This window comes from Patiria miniata, unplaced genomic scaffold (assembly GCF_015706575.1).
Source record: "Patiria miniata isolate m_02_andy unplaced genomic scaffold, ASM1570657v1 HiC_scaffold_18, whole genome shotgun sequence".
Taxonomy (NCBI): Eukaryota; Metazoa; Echinodermata; class Asteroidea; order Valvatida; family Asterinidae; genus Patiria; species Patiria miniata.
Window position 1 is genome coordinate 8,056,982 of NW_024037056.1, and position 22,050 is coordinate 8,079,031.

Here is a 22,050-nt window from a genome sequence, read left to right on the forward strand (position 1 = left end):
AAAGATTTGGTTTTTGCCCCCCCAAAATTAGTAAAATGTTGCAAATTATACCGATGTTGATTTCACTTCAGGAAGCAAACAATAAATAATTTGCGCCGGACAAAAAAAACTCGAGAACGATCAGCAACACATATCGCCGTTCCGATGCGCTATCCGATTCGAAGTTCCGCTATTACACGCTGGCAAACAGATGTGTACAGCGGCTGGTACCCAGAAGTTAGCTATTTTGTAATGATATTTCGCATGCATTTTTGCTCTGTGTGGAAAGGCAACCTGACTGTACATTCTGTCTGCTGGAAAAGCAATCATGTGTCCAAGACTCAATACCGTAATTTTCTAAATATAAGCCGCGCGGAGTATAAGCCGCAGCACGCAAAAATCTGCAAATTAAGATCTGAAGTCGGCGTATAACTTAAGCCGCAACGGCCTATAAGCCGCACCGACCGCAGCGGTTTCAATTTTGTTAAGGCCTCCAAATTCTAGTCAAATTGCTCTGAGTCAGTTCCATTTATTACACTACAGAGCTATAAAAAGGGCCACAAAAGTTATATCAAATCTTTTACAATCGATACTCTTACAAACAAATATGGAAATTGATGATGAGAAATAAACAACGGGAATTGCTGCCAGCTGCCCCGTCCGGTCCCCGGCCTTAAAAGTTAGTGCATGGCCCGGCACCGGCACCCTACGCCGGCAAATGACAACATTTTCCCGCAGTACTTGAGAGAGTATGCAACCCACCGTGTGTTGACTGACTGGAGCGCTGCAAACCTTGCTTTTGTGGCAACAGATGCTGATTTGTTTTGTCGTAAGAATAAACAGGTCCGTTTTTACCTCAAAACTTATCAAAGTTTTGTGATTACTAGCGGGTAGTAACGTTAAAAATTTGATCGTAACTTTCTTCAAAAATAGTCAAAACCATTCCTATAGCACCGTAGGAGACGATGCTGTAATTTTTATGGACAAATCCATTAATTTTGTAAGGGGTGATTTAGTCCCTGTTTTGAGTTTTACATCATTTCTTGAATACATTTCAAGAAAAAAATATATATTGTGACGTTGAACAACTGACTATCTAATAAAGAAATGTTTCCAACACCGTAAAAAGTATGAGGCGTCGTTTTCCTTTTTTTAAACAGCGGAAATATTGGTAATTATTGTTCCCAAGAAAGTGCACCCCTTGATTACCACAAATGGTGTGGTCCGCTGGGGAAAGCATGCTGCATGGCTGCACTAGTATCACCATGGAGGAATCCGTACGGCTGGTCCCAAGCGTTGAAGACAGCTTTCACCGTACTTTTTACCGCTCGGTACCTATTGGTTTCGGTTTGTTAATGACTTTCTTAATTGATAATTCATTTCAGCAACACATCTCTTCTTGTACCAGTACATTAACTACACATGTGAATCTTATTTTTATTCTTCAAGGCTCGGCGTATAAGCCGCCCTGTGTATAAGCCGCAGTAAACATTTTCATTGTCAAAATCAACGTATAAGCCGCGGCTTATATTCCGAAAATTACGGTAATTGAGTCGATCCCGCGTTATTGTGAGAGATTATTATTTGTTCATCACGGGCCCGAGGTTGACAATTCTATGAACGTTGGAACGGAACGAACGGCGCGCGGTAAGGACACTTTTTTTTTATCAATGAGTGTTTCTGCATTTTGACCCAATGAGATTCTGCGATTGGTATGACCAGGCATGAGAATGGACTGAGAAAAAAAACCATGAAAATATAATGTACCAATGCGAAGCGCAGCGGGCGAAGCGAGCGTAGCTATCGCGGCTCACGGCCGGGGGTTCAGGGGCCCGCCTTAGGGCCCCTATAAAATCTAAAGGTAACCAAACCCCTAAGATAACCAATTTTTATAGAAAAAGGAACTAAAAATGGAAGAATTTTTATTAATAAATACCTTGGAGAGTTGATGGTTTCTGATTGGTCGAAACTCGATCACGTGGCCGGGCATTAACAGTGATAATGACCGGCTTCAAAGAACAAGCGGAAAAAATGGCCCCTGAACTAGCATTGATCCAGCCCCATGGAAGGCAATGATTGGCCAAATTTACAACAGTCATACGGTAGCTTGTATTAAACAATACAGCACTGCACATGCGCTCAACCACCTTCGCGTGACACTGACGCGAGCGTACGCAACACAGTTGCTATGGGTGTGCGCAAACGTAGGGAAGTTTTAAAACGACTGGACATCGTACATGTACATACAGCAGTGCAGTATCTGATATACTGAGGATGTTTACGACGAAAGCGTAGATCTACGATCTATTTTCTTTAAACACTTCGCCCAACGACATATTTACCTTTCCTAAACCAAGCATCTTTGTAATTCTGGACACGAGGAGTGTGTAACGAAATTTCAGCTTCCTCCATCAGGTAAAAATATGAAAACATTGTTGTAAATATTTTGTTTCGCTACGGCAGCAGAAGTCCAAACCCTGGACGTCGTACGCGTACGCAATGAAGACGTTGTCCAGCAATGTCCAGCACAGCCTGGGCCCGGCTGTTGGTGTATATAACAATGCTTATCGAAGAGACAGGGTACCACGCATAAGTTAAAATATGGCCCATGAACATGAGTCTGGAAATATCGCCGAAAGAAAGTCACAAAATTGGAGCATTTTAACTGTTTATTTCGTTAAAAAGGTATTTATTAATGGGAATAACAGTGTGAGGATCCAGTCTTCACTGCGTGATAATGACCGGGTTTGGGGGTGACCGCTGTTAATGGACCTCGACTGCGTCTCGGTCCATTAACAGCGGTCACCCCCAAACCCGGTCATTATCACGCAGTGAAGACCGGCTCCTCACACTGTTATTCCCTTACTAATAAACTTCTATATTCTGTTTACTACATACATGTATTTCAATAGTACATGTACATGTATGCACTTTCAGCTTGAAAATTACAACCTCAACAAACTTCATGGCTCATACCAAGTTACAATGAGTAATGTATTTAAATATAATACAATTTAAACATTTTGTTCTGTATCTCAATACATGAAATGCTGACTTTACTACCAGTTTGTGGTGGACAGCCACGTTTTATTTTCATTTCAAAAACAAAACCAGCCATCTCCCTTTTCTACCTTATCAGCTCTGCTTTTAGCTCTCTGGTTCCATTTCACGAAAATTTTCCGTAAATATAACACTAAACATAATAGAACCGTAATTTTCGGAATATAAGCCGCGGCTTATACGTTGATTTTGCCCATGAAACTGTTTACTGCGGCTAGTTATACGCAGGGCGGCTTATACGCCGAGCCTTGAAGAATAAAAATAAGACATGTGTAGTTAATGTACTGGTATAAGAAAAGAGGTGTTGCTGAAATGAATTATCAATTAAGAAAGTCATTAACACACCGGAACTCAAAAGGTATCGAGCGGTAAAAAGTACGGTGAAAGCTGAATTCGAACCGAATCAAAGTTCCGATAAAACTTGTCAAACCAAACCGAACCCAAGGGCTAATTTTCAGCACTACAATGTACATGTACACTACTAGATGGCTGGCAAGTTGGAGTGCATAACAGACATTTGCACAACATATACTGAAATTGTTAGTGTGAGTCAAAGTAAATGCTGACAGTGTGAGTTACTGGGATTACAGAACAGTAGAATATGAAAGCTATTTAAGGGGATGAGGGTATCAACCTCAAAAATGCCAATAACTCTTTTACCCCAACCCTCCTTAATCCTCCAAAGTCCTCCGGGCAGTTTTGGAGGATTTTGGAAGATTGAGGATGAATGCAACATAGAATTTTGCAGGGTTGGGGAGGATTGAGGACACATGGACATTCTGTACCGGTTGATTTTGGAGGATTGAGGATGAATGGTGTTGGAAGAAGAGGAAGACTTTTGAGGACTGAGGATGAATGCGTTTTGAGAGGCAGGACAGTCAGAGCACAGGATTGTGATGAATTGAGGTAGTGGGTATCCTCCATTTGATCAGAAGTGAAGGATTTGGAGGATTGAGGATGGTTCCTAGCAAAAAAGGGCCAAGGGGGTTAAGGGTTAACATAACTGAAGCTTCACCTTTGTCTCTGTGGATTTGTTCTGGTGATTGTTTCTCTGCTGTACTAACTTCTGGTCCCATAGACACCTCTCCTGCCTGGATCTCTGGTTGCTCATCAAATAATCCTCCGCCCGTTTCCATAAAGCCACCACCTTCAAATTACAATATGCAATGGGAGAATGTTTGTGAACCTTTCTTCCTAATCACAACACATAATTGAATATTGCTCTATCATTTCCTTAAATAACAATATGTTATTAGGTGATGCTCTACCCGTCGTATCTTAGCCCTCCAGTAATACTTTTAAAATTCACAATCTAATACCGAGAGTCCTGTTTGATGAACTGTACGTACAGTATAAAAGAGTTGACTTGTGTATACAAGTCAACTCTTTTGTATACATGCAAGTCTGCAAACTCTGAACTTGTAAGGTAGCGTCCTTGTGATTTTTCAAATGTTCACTTTTTCCCAAACGACTTTTCAAAGAATATGATGTTTCTTGAACGAGTACAGTAACTGGGTTGTTGTTTTTTAAAGCAATTTGGAGCTTGTTTCATGCTAAATTTTGACTGAGTTTCAGAATAAGGTGCATGACAAAAGAAACCCCGACGTGTGAGTCAAGAATCAATTTACTGTATTTCACAAATTGCCCTTACTGTGACGTATGCATTGTCTCTTCGTTGTTTCCAAGGTGTGTCACACTCAGACAGCTGGGTAATTGGCATAAAACACAAAGGCATGTGCCACCCAGCTTGTTTGGTATAAACCACAACTTGAGCATGTGTTGGTTCACTCGTTTGGTAGAAAACACAAAGACATGTTCAGCATGGCTTATTTTGCAGAAAAAACAAAAACGAGTGCCGACCAGCTCGCTTTGGTCTTGCTGGGTGGGGCGCAAAATCCTACAGGTGTGCTAAAACCATGTGACAAACAATTCTTAAGTTCTCCATCAGGCTGGTGAAAATACCCAGAAAACCAAAATCTGGTACTTTTCAAGCTCATAATAAGATGGTACTTGCCCATAGAAATGTGCTGAGACATGTTGTTGTTACATCCAAAATGGCATTAGGCCCCAAAAAATAATAGTTCTGCTTCCGGTTACCCGACCGACCCTATTTTTAGGCTGCGACCCTAAAATTTTGTATCGGCAATTCAAAAAAAAAATAATATTAATGATTCAATAAATAAAAATAAAAACCTTTTTGTCTTTTTTGTCTTCACAAAATACCTCTCAACAACCCTTTTGCGTCAAAAAAATGCTTGTATTTATTTGTTTTCTTACTTACATTCGCTATTTTTTCAAAAGAAACTTCCGTTATTTTTACAAATTCGCTTCGCGATATAACTACTTCGCAATTCGATGTCACGGTCACTATAATCACGTGCGTAAGGTCAATGCGGCGACGACTGGTTCCCGCCGCACCGCGCAGGGGCCAATTTAGAAGACATGATGAAAATGCGGTAACTAGTCTGTGCACGGCTATGCGATCGATACCGCTAGCACGTGCACTGTCAACTGGTCGGATTCGACATCGTAAAAATGCCAAGAAAACACCGATGGAGAAAGAATATTTTTGCAAGTTAATTCACAGAATTGATCTAGCTTGTCTGTGTATGTATATACCCCATTCAATCTGCATAAAAAAAATGGCAAAAAAAAAAAATTCCGACCGACCGACCCTATTTTTGTAAGGCATGTAATCGGAAGCAGAAATATTCTTTTTTTTTGGCCTTATGTCCAAGCTTGTAACAACAGTACACTGCCCTTTGGAGGGACTGGTGAGCTACATGTATGTACATGAGTTGTAGCAACATGGGGTTCAACATTGAGGCATTAATTAACTGTGCTAAGTTTGATAATGATATGACATTATGAAAAGACCAACATACTGACCAAAGAAATGATTTACAATGTCTATGGTAATAAGGCCAACAAAAAAAAGTCTCCGGTTTCTGGTATGGAGCTTGCCCAAAAAGTGGTGCAGCGACGCGGCTTTTTTTTTTTTTACTGATTTTTTTGCTTCAAATGTCGGCTGATGACTGCAAATGGTGCCCGACTAAACTTAGTGCAAATATATGGGAGTCCAGAGAGGCCACATAAGGCTTATTCACGACCATAACCCAATCTAAAAACACGTTAAAATTGTGCAGCAGCAGGATTCCAGTCAAACCAGTGAGTTTGGCGGTTTTGAGACATCATCTTTCATTGAAAAAAAAAACTTTTTCATTTTGCCGACGCGCATGGCTATGGCGACGCGCGCGCATACCAGAAACCGGAGATTTTTGGCCTAAGGGACAACTAAAACAACAATATATTTACACAAACAAAAAACAAAAAAAGCTTTTGCAATGACTTTGACTTGGAAAAACCAAAAAGTGAGGATTACAAGTCAGTTCTTACCAAGCAATCCTTCTCCCATGACCATTTCTCCTCCAAAGCCATCATCTTTCATGGGCTCATCTAGCCCAAGATCCATAGGTTTTTCCAGTGATGTGTCTAGTGTCGCATCTTTTCTCTTGTCTACATCACTTAGCAGGTGTGATTCATCTCGGCTGGTCTTATACATAGACTCCTCTTGCTGCTGGGCATCTCGCATTATTTCACGCTCATCAAATCCAAGATCTCCTGATAAATTACCAAGAACAATAACAATTATAATGATGCACAACTTTGACAGTGTGATTGATATGAATCAATCAAATTAAATCTTTGGTTAACACGATAATTATAACAATCAATCAAATTAAATCTTTGGTTAACATGATAATAATAACAATCCTGTTATTTAGGGCTAAGGGATATCCAATACAGGGTAGTTATTGTGCAGAATTTGAGCCAACCTACATGTATTAACAACGATGCTATATTCTGTGCTGAATTGACACAGTATGACTGACTCCATAGCAGATCCAGGAGAAATTTTACCATTTTGTCACTTAGATGCTCTCATGTGTGCTAAAAGGGAGGATGTCTTGTTGCCTCACACCAAAGACTGGTTACTTGCAAAGGCTGGTTACTTGCAAAGGCTGGTTACTTGCAAAGGCTGGTTACTTGCAAATGCTGATTAGCAGTTATTTCCACATGAATGAGCACATTATCAATTCAACATACATGTAAAGCCAGTTATTGCCATGCCACATAGTAATCTTAGTATAACATAACATTTTTTTTCTGTATTGGAAGAAACAAAAATTATATTAACACATCCAAATCAAGAAATTCATTTCATTTCTATTGCATGGGTCCTTCAAAAAAAAGAGGACATTTATAACACTTTTGTTTACAACTTTATCAAATGAAAACAGAAAATATGATGATTTTGAAACTTCATGGACCCAATGAACATTCAATACAGAGAATATGAATATACTGACCAAAGCCATCATCTTGTGCCAGGGTAATGGATCCCAGGTCTTCCTTCATAGTTATCTCCTCAACTCGGCTCTGGTTCAGTGTAAACTGTTTCTGTACTTCTGCATCACTGAAACATGAAGGCACAACACTTCACTTACATGAATACTTTAATTTTATTAGTTAAGGTTAAATTAAATTCAAAAATGTTCATTTTGGGCAAAATGTGGCAGTACAAAGTTTCAGGTTGGCATTTTGGCAAAAAGAAAAAAAATCTAGGTAAGTCAGTTTACCCTAGTAATGTCCTTCACTGTAAACACTTCCTACAATCTACATGTATTCAAAAAGGACTACAATATGCAAGAAGAAAGAAAAGGTGTCTTAGCAAACAAAATCGCAAATGCAAATTAGATCAAATAAATATAAAACCAATTTTCTAAATATCTGATCACGGTATTTGGTTGATTTTAGATTTTTTTTTCTTCAAAATTCCCAGCGATGGCATAAAAGTAAATTGTTCTCAAATAAGAATGTCATTTTTTAAATACTTGAACACATCAGGCCTTTTCATACTAGAGCCTCCCAACCCTGGCGAACCCAGTGAGTTTTTATTTTTCAACCCCGCGTTCACTCATGTGTCGTTTCAGACTTGTTTTGTGCAAACTGATCTTAGTTTGTTAGGTTACTTTTGTTTGGAACCCTGGCAAGAGTTTAACCTTGGTTGAAAATCTCAACCCTTGTCTGGAGCAGAACATTTTGAAGTGTGAAACGCCGCATGTTTTCAACCCTACATGTATATCAACCCCAACATTATCTAGTGTGAACAGGCCGCTAGAGAAAAAAAAATGGACCAAAACTCTACTATAAATATTACTTGAGGTCAGGAACCGATGTATCAAAGTCATGGAAGACCTCTGGCAGTGTGATAGCAGTAAAAGCTGCCTCCCGATTCTCTTCTGGAAGATCAACCACTCCTGGTCTGAATGCCATCTTAATCTTGACAAAGGCTTCATTGCAGTCTGCTAGGAGATATTTGGCTTTGCGGCTGTGTATACGCACCACCCCCAACAATAAATGACCTGATGTCCTGAGGGCCATTTTAACCTATGTTCAGCATACACAAGGATCAACATTAATGAATGTTCAATACATAAATACATGTATGTAGATAAAAATAATTGACAATACAGGCAATTTACACAATGGTATTGCGGGCCTGTACATTATTTTTTGTTATGTTTTTTGTTTATTGGCCTTAGGCCAAAAAAAACCCCTAATTTTTTTATTGGAAAAATAAGAAAAAACACCCAAAACCATCAATTTCTACCTTTTACCCTTGACTACCCACGGACGCCTCCATATGATCGTACACAAAAAAATAGGCAAAATAAAAATTATTTACCTACCCACCTACCCTATTTTGAAATGCCATGCAATCGGAAGCAGAACTGTTTTTTTTTTTTTTTTGGCCTAATATAAACTTCCCCACAACTACAGGTGGTGAATTAGCCTGCCAATATGGTCTAAATATATATACATTATACATGTAATCACTGTTGTTCTGCCATTATCAACATTATCTGTTGCATGCAGTGTAAAATGGAAAAGCCCCTATAATGTCAATATTTATCGATAATTTCAGGTGTTAGATCGTCCCTCTGTCGCGGGTCACCCCTCATGAATTATGCATTTTAATTGACCTGGCTGTAAAAGTGGCACATGCGCACAGCTTTATGTCGCTTAAGCAACAGCGGTGACCGGTAGGTATATGTATGCTGATACAGCTGATCATTCTGCAAACTTCACCCCTATTTGCATAAATTTAAATATGCATAAGCCACTCTAAATCCCCTTATTTCATTGATACACTGTAATACCAGAAATGTAGGAATTTATTTTATTTCTCAGGATATGAACAATTTTCACTTTTCAATATTTATGTCTGCCACTATTGGGCTCCCTAAAATAACCAAAAATTGTGTTACTTTAGGAACAGTTCATTATTTCAAATAGCACAATTCAAGATGTGAAAATGTTTCAATTTATTGCAAATTGTAGTTAATTTCCCACAGAAGAATATTAATCCAACATTGGGGAATGGGCACTGGTGCAACAGTGAATGGAAAAAGAGCATTGCATAGCTTCATTTTTATCATACCATATCTTCAAATGACCAAGATGAAAATTATCAATTGGTGTGTATTCACATGTTGCCAAGTCATTTCAATACATTTTTTTTATAAATCTCACTAAGACATGGTCACTTAATATCTTTTCTGACATTTAGGTTATTTGGCACAAGCTCATCTGTGAAGATAAAACACACAAAAACTAAACAAAAACAAGGTTATTTTCAACTGTTTACCTTTGGATGAATAATGCTATCAACACATGATGGTACATTTGTTTCAAACACATGTGCCTTGGTTAACTTCTTGTCCCAGTGAGCAGCCAGCCATATCCTGGCAAGTGGGCCTTTCTTGCTCAGCACAAAGTGTGCATAAAACATTGTGCAGGGCGGATGTAGCTAGTGTATGTCCGTACTTAGGTCTACAACCTGTGTAAAGATAGAGTACATGTTTAATGTGTTGTATATTTGTTATCCATAACACAGTCAGCATCATCTCCAACAGTATACACGTACCTATGCACCCCTCAATTGTCCAAACCATTCCACTACCAACCTGTGCTGCCAAGGTCTTAGAGGTTGAACCTATGGAAAAGTGTGTGGAAAATGTGCTTTTCATTTTGACGTGCTAATTAAACTTCATGATTGTAGATGGGGAATGTTTCAGACGTCAAATTCCCTTCGCAAATGCGAAGTCATGAAACATTCACTGTGAAATTTGCCCAAGTTGAAATATGTTTAACTTTACAAATTCACAGTGCGAATACTTGACATGACATCACAAATTCATGCTCGCTTTCGTGCCGAGTATGATCCGGGCTTTACTGGGGTTGCGACGCGTCGCATACACGCAGCGCTTCATGAAATTGGGTACAGAGGCAGTTTGACTATCCTAGCCCTAGTCTATAGTCCGCACTGGAGTAGACTGCATGCAGGGCCATACATGTACTGTACATGTACATTGATTCCAAAGGTTGGTAATTTGAATGGAAAAAAAATCAAAACTTTCATGGAATTCATTCCAACTCATACTCGGCATTCAGGCTCATTTACCCTTACCTCTTAATATTTGCCCTAAATAAGGACTTCAGTATACAGTGTTTAAACGTCGGTGAAGGGCAAAACCTAATTTGATTTATATCACCCCGACGAAAAAATTCCATATTATAACTGTAGGGTTTATTTTATAACTTGTAAACAGGACAAGTTTTTAAGATGACAGATGATGATTTTAACTCTCCTGTGGTTTGACCATTCAAAACACCTCAAAATCTGGGTTCTGGCAAATTGGAGGACAAAAAATGCAGGACCTTTTAAAATCCTCCAGAATGTATTGTTACTGCACTACCACACCTTTCAATTCCTTTCGAAAGGTATTGAAAGGCAACTTACTGAATTTGCCCACAGAGTTGCTTCACCTTCCGAAACCTTTCGAAAGGTTTCAAAGTTCCAGCACTATTTCATCTTTCAAAACCCATTTAGTCAGGCAAATTTAAAATGTTTTGAAAGGTCTGATAATTCTCTGCCAACTGCACTGGGCATAGCAGGGTTAAAGATAGGATCGGACTTGGGATTTAAGACGAAATATGGCCCTGCATTATTCGTGTACACTTCAGCGAACACAATGTGCCTCATGAATTATCCCACCCAACTCGGACACATTATTTCTTGACGTTAAGGTCCCGTACTGTCAAAATGGACTGTAGGATTTATTTGATAACTTTCAAACAGGACAAGTTTTTCAAATGACAGATGATGATTTTAAAGATAGGATCCGACTTGGCAAGTTTGACACGGTCGCCGCTAAGTACTAATGGCCCTGCATTAACCTGTTTTTAAAGCGAAATAGCGCCCTCATGCATAGCAAATTATGTCTGTGATAAATAAGGAAAAAGTACGTACGGACCGTGCCTTACAATTGTTATGACGTGAGAACCATTATTCTGCGGCTTAAACCAGAGAACAAGGTCTTGACAAAATTAGGGTCAGTATGAGTACTGTATGTTGTTTTAATTGCTCCATCGTATGAGCATCGTGGGTCTTTTCTGTACTTTTTACACGTCTTTAACCCTTACTCTCTGAGGGTAGTTTACTGCATGTCAGTTGGTTATGCCAATGCCCTCCAGCTGCAGTTAATTGGAGGATAAACTATCTTGACTGTGAAGGCTCCAATTGGCAGGAGTTGGAGGCCCTGGAGGGTGCCTGATACTGACCAGCTGGGGGCACTCACTTTGTTATCAGAGGACTCTCATTGTTCTCTGTGGCATGTATTGGAGTGCCTGTCCAGTTACCCTTGAAATGACATGGCAGATATTGGAGGGCCATGCAAAAAACATAGGAGATTTTCTTGAGGCACATATTGGCATGCGTTGGAGGGTCTAGTAGGGTAAGGGTTAATAGAGGATCCGGCCAGGTCCGACTAGGTCCGACCAGGATCCGACTTTCACCCAGACCCTCAAAAAACGACCTAGTTGGCATGGTTAGCAGTTAGTGGGACTAGCCTGGGCTTAGCCCAGGTGGACTCCCTTTCCTCCCTACGTTACGGAGAGAGTCAAGGATATGAAGTGCTCAAAAACGGGCGAAAAAATTTATGACCAATATTTTCAATATTTTTACCTTGTTGGAGAAGCCAATTTTTACGTCGTAGTATTCTATGTGTCCTTATCTATTGGGCCGCTGGGTTCAGGAATTCCATATAAGATGCTGACCGACCTTAATCAGGAAAATAAACTCTAAAGCAACGTTAAACTTGTATGTTGTTGTAGACTCTTTTCATCAGTTTCTCACCGCCGAGTCTAGTCGTACGTACGTACATGCATGACGTACGTCCGTGGCGTGCAGCGTGAACGCGCAGTGCACACGCGCGATTTGCTTAGTAACCACTAGTCTGGTTCCCAGACCTGACAATTATCCCCGACGCTCATGTCTAAATGGAACCAGACTAAGACTAAGTAACCACCCTCAAACGCATGCGCACTAACTTGTAAGCGCGGTCGCCTATCCAATGACCGGGCATGTTTTAGCGACCCTGACCAGCATGACCAGAAATTTGTTTCGGCTTTGGTCATTGGTGGAGTGTTTTCATGACTTCGGTTGGCTGGAGTGACGTCACTGTACTCCTAGAACTATGAGGCTCCACGCAGTGGAGCCTCATAGGTTCAGAACCCCGCAAAATTGTTGTCAGCACAAAACACTAATTAAGTACAAAAACGTCCATCCCAACCAAGCTTTTTCCCACAGAACCGCTGCACAGTTTGCCCCTAAACTCCGTACAATACCTCATGACATACTCACGTTATGTGCACCCAACAAACATCGGTGGATTCTGTCTGTTTTCGGCAAAAATGATGAAAAATATGCCCTTTCCGCACTGAGCCAACCTAACACTTGAAACGAGCACGCGCGCAGAATGATCGCAGTCATTTTCGGTTCGATCGCTCGGAGCGCGCCGCGGGGGGTATGGTGTAGGGGCGGAATGATATTATGCGCATGCGTACAAGTGCAAGTACGTACCCCCGCGGCGCGCTCCAAGCGATCGGACCCGAAAATGACTGCGATCATTCTGCGCGCGTGCACGTTTCAAGTGTCAGGTTGGCTCAGTGTGGAAAGGGCATATTTTTCATCATTTTTGCCAAAAAACAGACAGAATCCACCGATGTTTGTTGGGTGCACATAACGTGAGTATGTCATGAGGTATTGTACGGAGTTTAGGGGCAAACTGTGCAGCGGTTCTGTGGGAAAAAGCTTGGTTGGGATGGACGTTTTTGTACTTAATTAGTGTTTTGTGCTGACAACACTTTTGCGGGGTTCTGAACCTATGAGGCTCCACTATGTGGAGCCTCATAGTTCTAGGAGTAACGTCACTGCACGTTCCCACCAAAACCAACCAAGGAGGGCGCTAGCGTGTGCGCGGTGCGCTTTCGTAGGACGCGGTACGGTGATGAGAAACTGATGAAAAGAGTCTACAAACACGTACAAGTTTAACATTGATTTAGAGTTTAGTTTCCTGATTAACGTCGGTCAGCATCACATATCATGCGAATTCCTGAACCCCCCGGACCAATACTATAGATAAAGACTAGCTGGAGTTACCCACCCCTGAGTTTTATCATTGGGTTGTCTATTAGGGCTGGAGCGAATTTTTCTCGTAACTTGTAAGTCTTGTAGTATAGGCAAAATTTTTTGGAAAATGTTCAATTTTGTCCCCGTTACACACTAATTGCAACTGCAACTCACCCCAAACTTGCCTGGAATAACCATTACACAGGTCCTTGAAGTAAAAAACGATCCACGATGAAGATTCAGCCTACAATTGCAGTGAAAACAGGAGGAATAACCGCTAACTTGACAACCTTGCTGGATTGGCCAGGACCGCAATTGGTTTGTGCACAAAAAAAATTGTGTACAATGAATGGCGGTCGATTAACGGGCACAGAGAGCGATCGCTGTCAACTACTCGTTTTTGCCGGCTGCGCTGGCTGTTGGCGCATGACGTCACGCGGAAGCGTAACACCCGATGACTGTTTCATGCACTATTGGTTGCGGTTCCAGTACCAAAGCTGTGATGCGAGTGGTAAACCTTATATTAGTGCATGAAACAGTCATCGGGTGTTACGCTTCTGCGTGACGTCATGCGCCAACAGCCAGCGCAGCCGGCAAAAACGAGTAGTTGACAGCGATTGCTCTCTGTGCCTGTTAATCGACCGCCATTCATTGTACACAATTTTTTTTGTGCACAAACCAATTGCGGTCCTGGCCAATCCAGCAAGGTTGTCAAGTTAGCGGTTATTCCTCCTGTTTTTACTGCAATTGTAGGCTGAATCTTCATCGTGGATCGTTTTTTACTTCAAGGACCTGTGTAATGGTTATTCCAGGCAAGTTTGGGGTGAGTTGCAGTTGCAATTAGTGTGTAACGGGGACAAAATTGAACATTTTCCAAAAATGTTTGCCTATACTACAAGTTACGAGAAAAATTCGCTCCAGCCCTAATACAACCCAATGATAAAACTCAGGGCTGGGTAACTCCTAGCTTGAGTGACTCCAGCTGACATGCTCATATTCATTCACATGTAGCGCTGGAGGAAGGCCTGTGCGTTTCCATGTGGTAGCAAGAGACCCTAAAAAAATGGCCTCTCCCAAAAATTGTTCATTTTCACCTCTAATATCCCACCCCAGAGTTCACCCACATACCTCATACATTCAGCAGTTATTTACGAAGCCTAATGATCGATTTGAAACAAGACCAACAAAAAAAAAGTGAAAAATCTTGACGATTTCGGTGGCTTGTCCGTAAAAATACGCCTGTTCCAACGGCTGTCTTCCATTTTGTTTTGCTAATTATATTAATGCATGCATCACGTGATGACATAAAAAAAATCGGCGCGCACGATGTATTTGGGTACCACACCGCTTTCAGGCGCCGCAAGTGAGTTCAATTTTCGTCTGGTGCGTTGTCGCGGAAAGCAAGACAACGAGAATGCTCTCCACGGCAACGCACCAGACGAAAATTGAACTCACTTGCGGCGCCTGAAAGCGGTGTGGTACCCAAATACATCGTGCGCGCCGATTTTTTTTATGTCATCACGTGATGCATACATTAATATAATTAGCAAAACAAAATGGAAGACAGCCGTTGGAACAGGCGTATTTTTACGGACAAGCCACCGAAATCGTCAAGATTTTTCACTTTTTTTTTGTTGGTCTTGTTTCAAATCGATCATTAGGCTTTGTAAATAACTGCTGAATGTATGAGGTATGTGGGTGAACTCTGGGGTGGGATATTAGAGGTGAAAATGAACAATTTTTGGGAGAGGCCATTTTTTTAGGGTCTCTTGCTACCACATGGAAACGCACAGGCCTTCCTCCAGCGCTACATGTGAATGAATATGAGCATGTCAGCTGGAGTCACTCAAGCTAGGTAACTCCAGCTAGATAAGGACATGTAGACTAGACATGCTAGAGTATGTAGGCGTGAAATAAGCTTCTATAACGAGGTAAAACATAACAAAACTCTGGTCAAAATTGTGGGTGGTCTTATGACATATGTAGAGAATTGTCATCCTGGACGTCAGTCGTAATGCAATGAAGACTTCTTCCAACCTGGGCTAGACATTCTAGACTACGACGAGTGACGAGCGAAGTCTTACCTGCAAATATCTTCAAAAGATTGCTGACGTTGTATATTTAAACTGTACGGGCCTACTAATAGACTTGTATAAATCTTTGAGTCATTAGGCAGGCTACGTTTAATAGAAACAGCTCATCTGCATCGTTGGTGTTGACGGTCTGCACCCGATCCCTCTCCTGCATCTAGGTATATATCTCGCATAAATGCACAACATTGATAAAAAAAAAAATGGCCGACCTCGACGCATATACATATTTAGCGGTATCCAGAAGGAGCTAGACAATGTGTAATCTTATTTTAATTTCATCTTTTTGCAAACATTGCTCGATAAATATATTGTAGATGTATTTAATAATTATTAAATGTAGTTTAAAGATAGTTCTACTTCTTGTTTTTTTAAACTGAATTCAATTTATACTGACCTTCTAGTTACCGTTATTTGAATTGAAACCAAGCGTTTTCCCGAATCTCGTAATCGTTCATTCCCGCCCAAAATGTCGAACCGTACACGGTACAGCTGCGGCTGGCAGCGGCCTGCGTTTAATTTCGCTGGCTGATGACACCATATTATTTATATTGTCCAGCTGATCCCTTGGACTTATCTGCATAGGCATCCCTCCTGTTGAATATATCTTTAAAATTTAAAATATATTAATAATTTCATTAATAAATAATTTATTAAATTGATTAACTTAACAACATTAATTAACCTCACGGAACTACATTCATTCATATTATTTTTGAAAATGCTTTACATTACCGGTACATTGCAAGTGCTGTACACTTTTTAAAATGCAAACATTCTTTAAAAAAAAAAAATTTAAATAAATTTTAAATTATTAAGTAATTTAATAATTAACAAATATATTGTTTGCTTTGAAAAAAATCATGTTGAGCCATAAACAATAATACACATGATTATTGACTTGAACTTGACTTTATTTCATCTCATAATTCACATGAGTACGAGGTAATAAGCAGATAATAAATACAATTAATAGAGATGCAGAATCCATCATGAATAAGAAAGCTTAGCTTGTGGGTATGGACCCCGATCTTGCCGATAATTAGCATGATTATATACACAGACAAATGGATTATAAACACAACAAACATGAATGAAACAAGACAATTGGGATGGAAGGCAAACCGGAATAAATGAAAATAAATTTGGAGTACTGTGGCCTCGTGGTTAAGGGCACTGACTCGTGGCTGTGGCCGGGGTAAAGCTACAGGTTAAGGGTTCGAGTCCTGGCGGGGTCATGGACCATGTGCCCTTGGGCAAGGCACTTTGTCACTCATTGCTTCTCTCCACCCAGGAGATGGTTATTGTGATCGAATTAGCTTCCTTGCGCCTAACAGGCTGCATCGAGCTGTATACTCCCCAGGGAGCTGAGATGGTATTTGGAATGTTTCATGTGCCCAATGAGAAGGGGGGTAATAATGATATAGCGCCTTGAGCACCAGTCCTGGTGGATACGTGCGCTTTATAAATATCCACTAATATTATTATTAATTACAATATTATGTAAAAATAATGATAGAACAAAATCATTAACACAATCAAGAAGAACCTCTGATCAATAGCTAAACGTTAATAGTGAAGAAGACTCAAAGTTGAACTAAACAAGAGAAAATCGATTTCATTATAAAGTAAAAAGAAAGAATACGTACATGTCTATGATTTTATCAGAATGAAATGATCACAAATTTATTGAGCATATCCATTAAACTATGACAAGATAAATAGCGAACAAGGCTTAGGCGTATTTATTTAAAATGAATTGCTTGAAGTTTTTTTTAATATGATATCAGATTTGGTATTTTGCAAGGGCCGCTGGAGGGAGTTCCATAGCTTGGGACCTTGGAAGGGAATGGCTTTTGGGGCGAGTGTGGTACGGACATTGGGGAGATGATAATGGGCAGACTGTCGGGTTGCATGAGAATGAATGGCGATGTTTCTAGTGAAAACCGATGCAAGACAACATGGAATAACATTCTGAGATATTTGGTGCATGAAGATACCGAGCTGAAAGGTGTAAAGATCATATATATTAAATGTTTTATGAGAATAGAACAGAAATGTACATTGGGAAAGCCTCAACTACAAGGAGTCTGTTTAGATGACACCGGGATGCGTTAATTCCCCAGGCTAGAATTCCATATGTAGGATAAAACTAGAGTATTATACAAGGTATAAACAAAATATAATGGGGAATAAAAAAAAAATTCTACTAATAACACCTATATTTCTTGAGACAATTTTACATAAATGGTCAATGTGATATTTCCATGATTATCAACGAGTATACCTAAAAGTGCTAGTATAGTTTCAGAAATAATCATTGCGTTATCAATAATAATAATTCTTGGTAATTTTTGGAGACTGTGCGGCTAAATAACATACACTTGGTTTTCTTTAGGTTTAGAGATAATCTGTTGGATTTGATCCAGTCCGATACTTTAATCAATTAATTCAAATTACTGATGAATATATGTGTATAAGTTAGGTGTATAGTTTATATAAATTTATTTTACAGTCATAAAGATATTGATGTACTAATTAATACTGTAAATTCCGAATTAATTAAAGTTTTAAGTTAACTATGAATTAAAAAAATATGTTTTACTTAAAAAAAATCCTGTTGAGACGGGGTCTGTTCATATTAGTCCGCCGCCTCTTGTAGATCCAACGCCGCATAAGTCCGACGCCTCATTAAAGTCCGAAACAGCGCCGGTTTGTCCATTGTCGGACTTAATATGAGGCGTCGGATTATGATGCGTCGGACCTACGAGGCGGAATTAATGCCTAGGTCCGACCGTCGCCTCATAAGTCCGAAATTTCGGACTCATATGAGGCGTCGGAATGAGGCGTCGGACTTATGATACGGCCCCGTTGAGACTATAAATAAACATGATGCAAAGTGCACAATCTCAAACCAAAAGGAACAGTCAGGTGGCATATGGTCGGAATCGTGACCGACTGGTCCAAAGCACCAAACTTGGCAGATAGATTCTTATAGCCCAAGAAAAGATATTTAGAAGGGGTGACACCTGAAATTCTTTTGGGAAGGGTGCCTAATTTGAATAAATCGTTAATCCCTGCCGTGTAATATATTTATTCCCATATTTGGGTATATTTTTATTTTTTTATTTGAAAAGTGTATTTTGGTGATTCTACTTGCATATTCTTACTTCAATAAAATTTTCTAAAGCATATAATTATAAGTGACTGAATAAATAGGAGGACATAGTAAAGAACCAAAATTGCTACTGTTTTACTCTAAAGTTGCGCGCATTTCCCTTTTCCTCAGATACCATCAACTATAGTCTCGCCAAACGTGGGTACTGATGAGCTTCAAATTCACAAAGTTACTTACTGGCATAGTTACCCTGACATAAATAAGTGGGAAATCGTGTGAAAATTGATAACATCCTGATGTTTAACCCAAAAGACCAAAAAAAGAGGAGAAAACGTGGTGTCCGTAAATTGGGCTTCTACGGGAAGGGTAACGTGGGGACTTGAACAAGTTCAACGAAATCCCCCTAAATAAGATATTATTGTTGTTTACAATAATTTTGTCTACGCCAAAACGTTTTCTCAACAATAATTTTGGGAATTTTCTTTGAACTTGTTCCAGTCTCCCATGTTAGGCAACCCTTCACCTACTTGTTAGCCCAATTTATGGACACCTCGTTTTTTTCCCAGTTTTTGTTTTCTGGGCTAAATATCACAATGTTATCATTGTTTACTTGAGGTTTTAATAGGGTAACTGTACCAGTAAGCTACTTGGTGAATTTGAAGTTTGACATCAATGCTGATGTTTGGCAAGACTAATTGATGATATCTGGAGTCAAGGAAAATGCGCGCAACTTTAGGGCATAATAGTAGCAATTTTGGATCGTTACTATGTCCTCTCAATTATTCAGTCACTTATATGCTTTGGAAATGTTATTTATGTAAAGATATGTAAGTAGAATCCCCAAAATACACTTTTCTCAATTTTTTTTTCTTTTTAAATATACCCCCATATGGGAATAAATATATTATACGCAGGTACCGGTATTAACAATTTATGCAAATGAGGCACCCTTCCAAAGAGAATTTCAGGTGTCACCCCTTCTAAATATCTTCTCTAGGTCTATAAGAATCTATTTGCCAAGTTTGGTGCTTTGGACCAGTTGGTCACGATCTTGACGAAAATTAGATCTAAGCCACCTGACTAGAAGAAAAGCCACTGCGCATATGTCTCCCTATTATCGCGACATCCCTCCATATTATCGCGGCATGGGACATTTTTCCTTTTGCGTTGCCAAAACTCCTTCAAGTGGCGATTCTTATCCAGTTCACCGGTCATTTAAGGACTTTCTGCCGAGTTGTATAAAAAGGATGATTACAAAATGTAGTGTCTTTCGGGACTTTCGACGATTTTTAATAAATATTAACGTCCCCCAAAACTTGCAAATTTTCCCTCACCGTGTCTGCTTAAAGGTACAGTCTATATTTTAACATAAATCTTTAATGGTGCTCTGTCCATGAAAGTTCCATTGTCTGGTTCCCATTCTTTAGCTGCAAGTGTAAAATGAAGTCGAAAGACGATATTTGCACCGCGAAATCGTAAAACTTTTACGAGATCAAAATAAGCACAGCGCGGTAACAAAAATAAAACGGCACACCGTGTAAAGTGAATGGCGCCCCCAACCGCCAATTAGTAGACTTGCCTCAGTGATTTGTGTTCACCTTTCGGGGGAGGGGCTGCAGACAGATAGTCTTTAATCAACTTGAAACGTTACAGGGAAAATATCAGACTTTATTCGGGGATGTTTCGGTCAAACATTAAAGGGAATGCACAACATTTGCTTTTGCTAAAATTTACAGAAATAAATGGATTTGAAGGATTAGTATATGTTATAGAAAATATTGTTAAACTGACTTGTTTCACGTTTTGGGCTTGTAGATGCTGGAAAAACCAAGAAAACTAAAGCATCCTTTAAAATCTTAGCTCCTTCTGTGCTGATTCAAGAAAAACTGTATTTTTTTTCCAACGCTGCGACCATGATCCAGCATTGGAGAAAAACTGGCTTTTTTTTCAAAAAAGTGTTCTTAATTTTTCATATTTAGTTTTTCTGACTTTTCTTTGCAATTGATTACACACCTGTGAAGGGGTACAAGCCTGTGCTAGACTGATTATCTGACCTTACAATTCCCCAAGTGTATTAATTGCGCCGTTTCATCATAAGTGGGGTAAGGGAACCAGACTACAAGAACATGATAGGTTTTAGACTGTCAGTCCCTAACAATTCAGTAAGGTATTTCGTAATAATTTGATCATTTCGTTTTTTGATGTTTGCAAAGGTTGAATTTTCCCTTTAACTTTGAAAAAAAGTTGAGATCATTATAAAAACCACTTCCCGCATACCGCGATAATAGGGAGTCCACCTCCGTTGGCACACTCCGAGTATGTCTATTTTCACAGGTACTTAGTACTTGCATGGTACTTTACTCCACGCGCATGTGACGCGGAAGTCTAACAAGCTAGGAGGCCTTGGGGGAAGTGGAACTAAATTAAATCCTATAAACTGATACAGGTGTTGTGGTTTGGGGCGTCTATGGTGTCTTGAGGGAGCTTGTTCCATTTCTGGATAGTTCTGGGTAGGAATGACTGCACATAGAAGTCTGTCCTTGCTGCAATTTAAGTACCAAGTAGATAATAGGGCAACCCATCCTACTGTGAGCGTAGTATGAACATGTATTAGAGATCGAGAATACTATAAAAGCGTCGATTGCTCAAAAGTCTTCAACTTGGTCTTTCCTGCAGTCTGATCTCTGGACCGCATGTCATGCCGAGTTGTCCCGAACTTAATGTGTGCAGACCTAGTACCTGGCATGTAAAAGCGGATATTCAAGCGAGAGTGGTCCACTCTTGCTTCGTCTAAGAGGTTGGAGATGCGCCTATATAGCCTGCAGAGATCCAAAAGGGGTTGCGTCATTTAAGTCGCTGATAGGCAGCAGGTCACTGGTCAGGGTAATGCGATGGAATTCCCGCAGGGTTATTTCCTTCCGTTGACAAAAAAAAGGAGGAGGGAAAAAAAGGGGGAAAAGAAAAGATAAAGAGGTGCGAAGTCATAATAATTGAATTTAATGGGTGGGAGGGGGGGAATGTCCCTGCCCACCCTCGAAAAAAATCAAGCTTGAAAACGCTGGAAAATATGGGAATTAGGGGAAAAATGTGCTTTGCCCCCCTCTAGAAAAAAATCCTGGCGACGCCCATGCCCACAAACTTTTCAGGGTCCTTTGGGGCGACCTCTTCGACGAGGGGCATCGGGATTCCAGAGGAGAACTCGACTCATTTAAAATTATGTCGATAAACGTGACCGGCTAGCCGAAGGCGACGCTGTCTGATGATGG

The 22,050-nt window shown here is 40.0% G+C and overlaps 1 protein-coding gene across 1 annotated transcript in view; it reads right to left on the reverse strand.

The window, feature by feature from the left end:
• Positions 1 to 15,880, reverse strand: part of LOC119724474 (double-strand-break repair protein rad21 homolog) — a 32,121-nt gene extending 16,241 nt beyond the window's left edge. Inside the window, exons 1-6 of the mRNA XM_038195535.1 lie at positions 15,661 to 15,880; positions 9,752 to 9,943; positions 8,261 to 8,490; positions 7,410 to 7,516; positions 6,436 to 6,660; positions 4,055 to 4,186 (exon numbers count right to left, since the gene is read on the reverse strand). Of these exons, the coding sequence (XP_038051463.1) occupies positions 4,055 to 4,186; positions 6,436 to 6,660; positions 7,410 to 7,516; positions 8,261 to 8,490; positions 9,752 to 9,895 (838 nt within the window). The 5' untranslated portion in view covers positions 9,896 to 9,943; positions 15,661 to 15,880. The remainder of the gene's footprint in view (positions 1 to 4,054; positions 4,187 to 6,435; positions 6,661 to 7,409; positions 7,517 to 8,260; positions 8,491 to 9,751; positions 9,944 to 15,660) is intronic.
• Between the last annotated feature and the right edge of the window lie 6,170 nt (positions 15,881 to 22,050).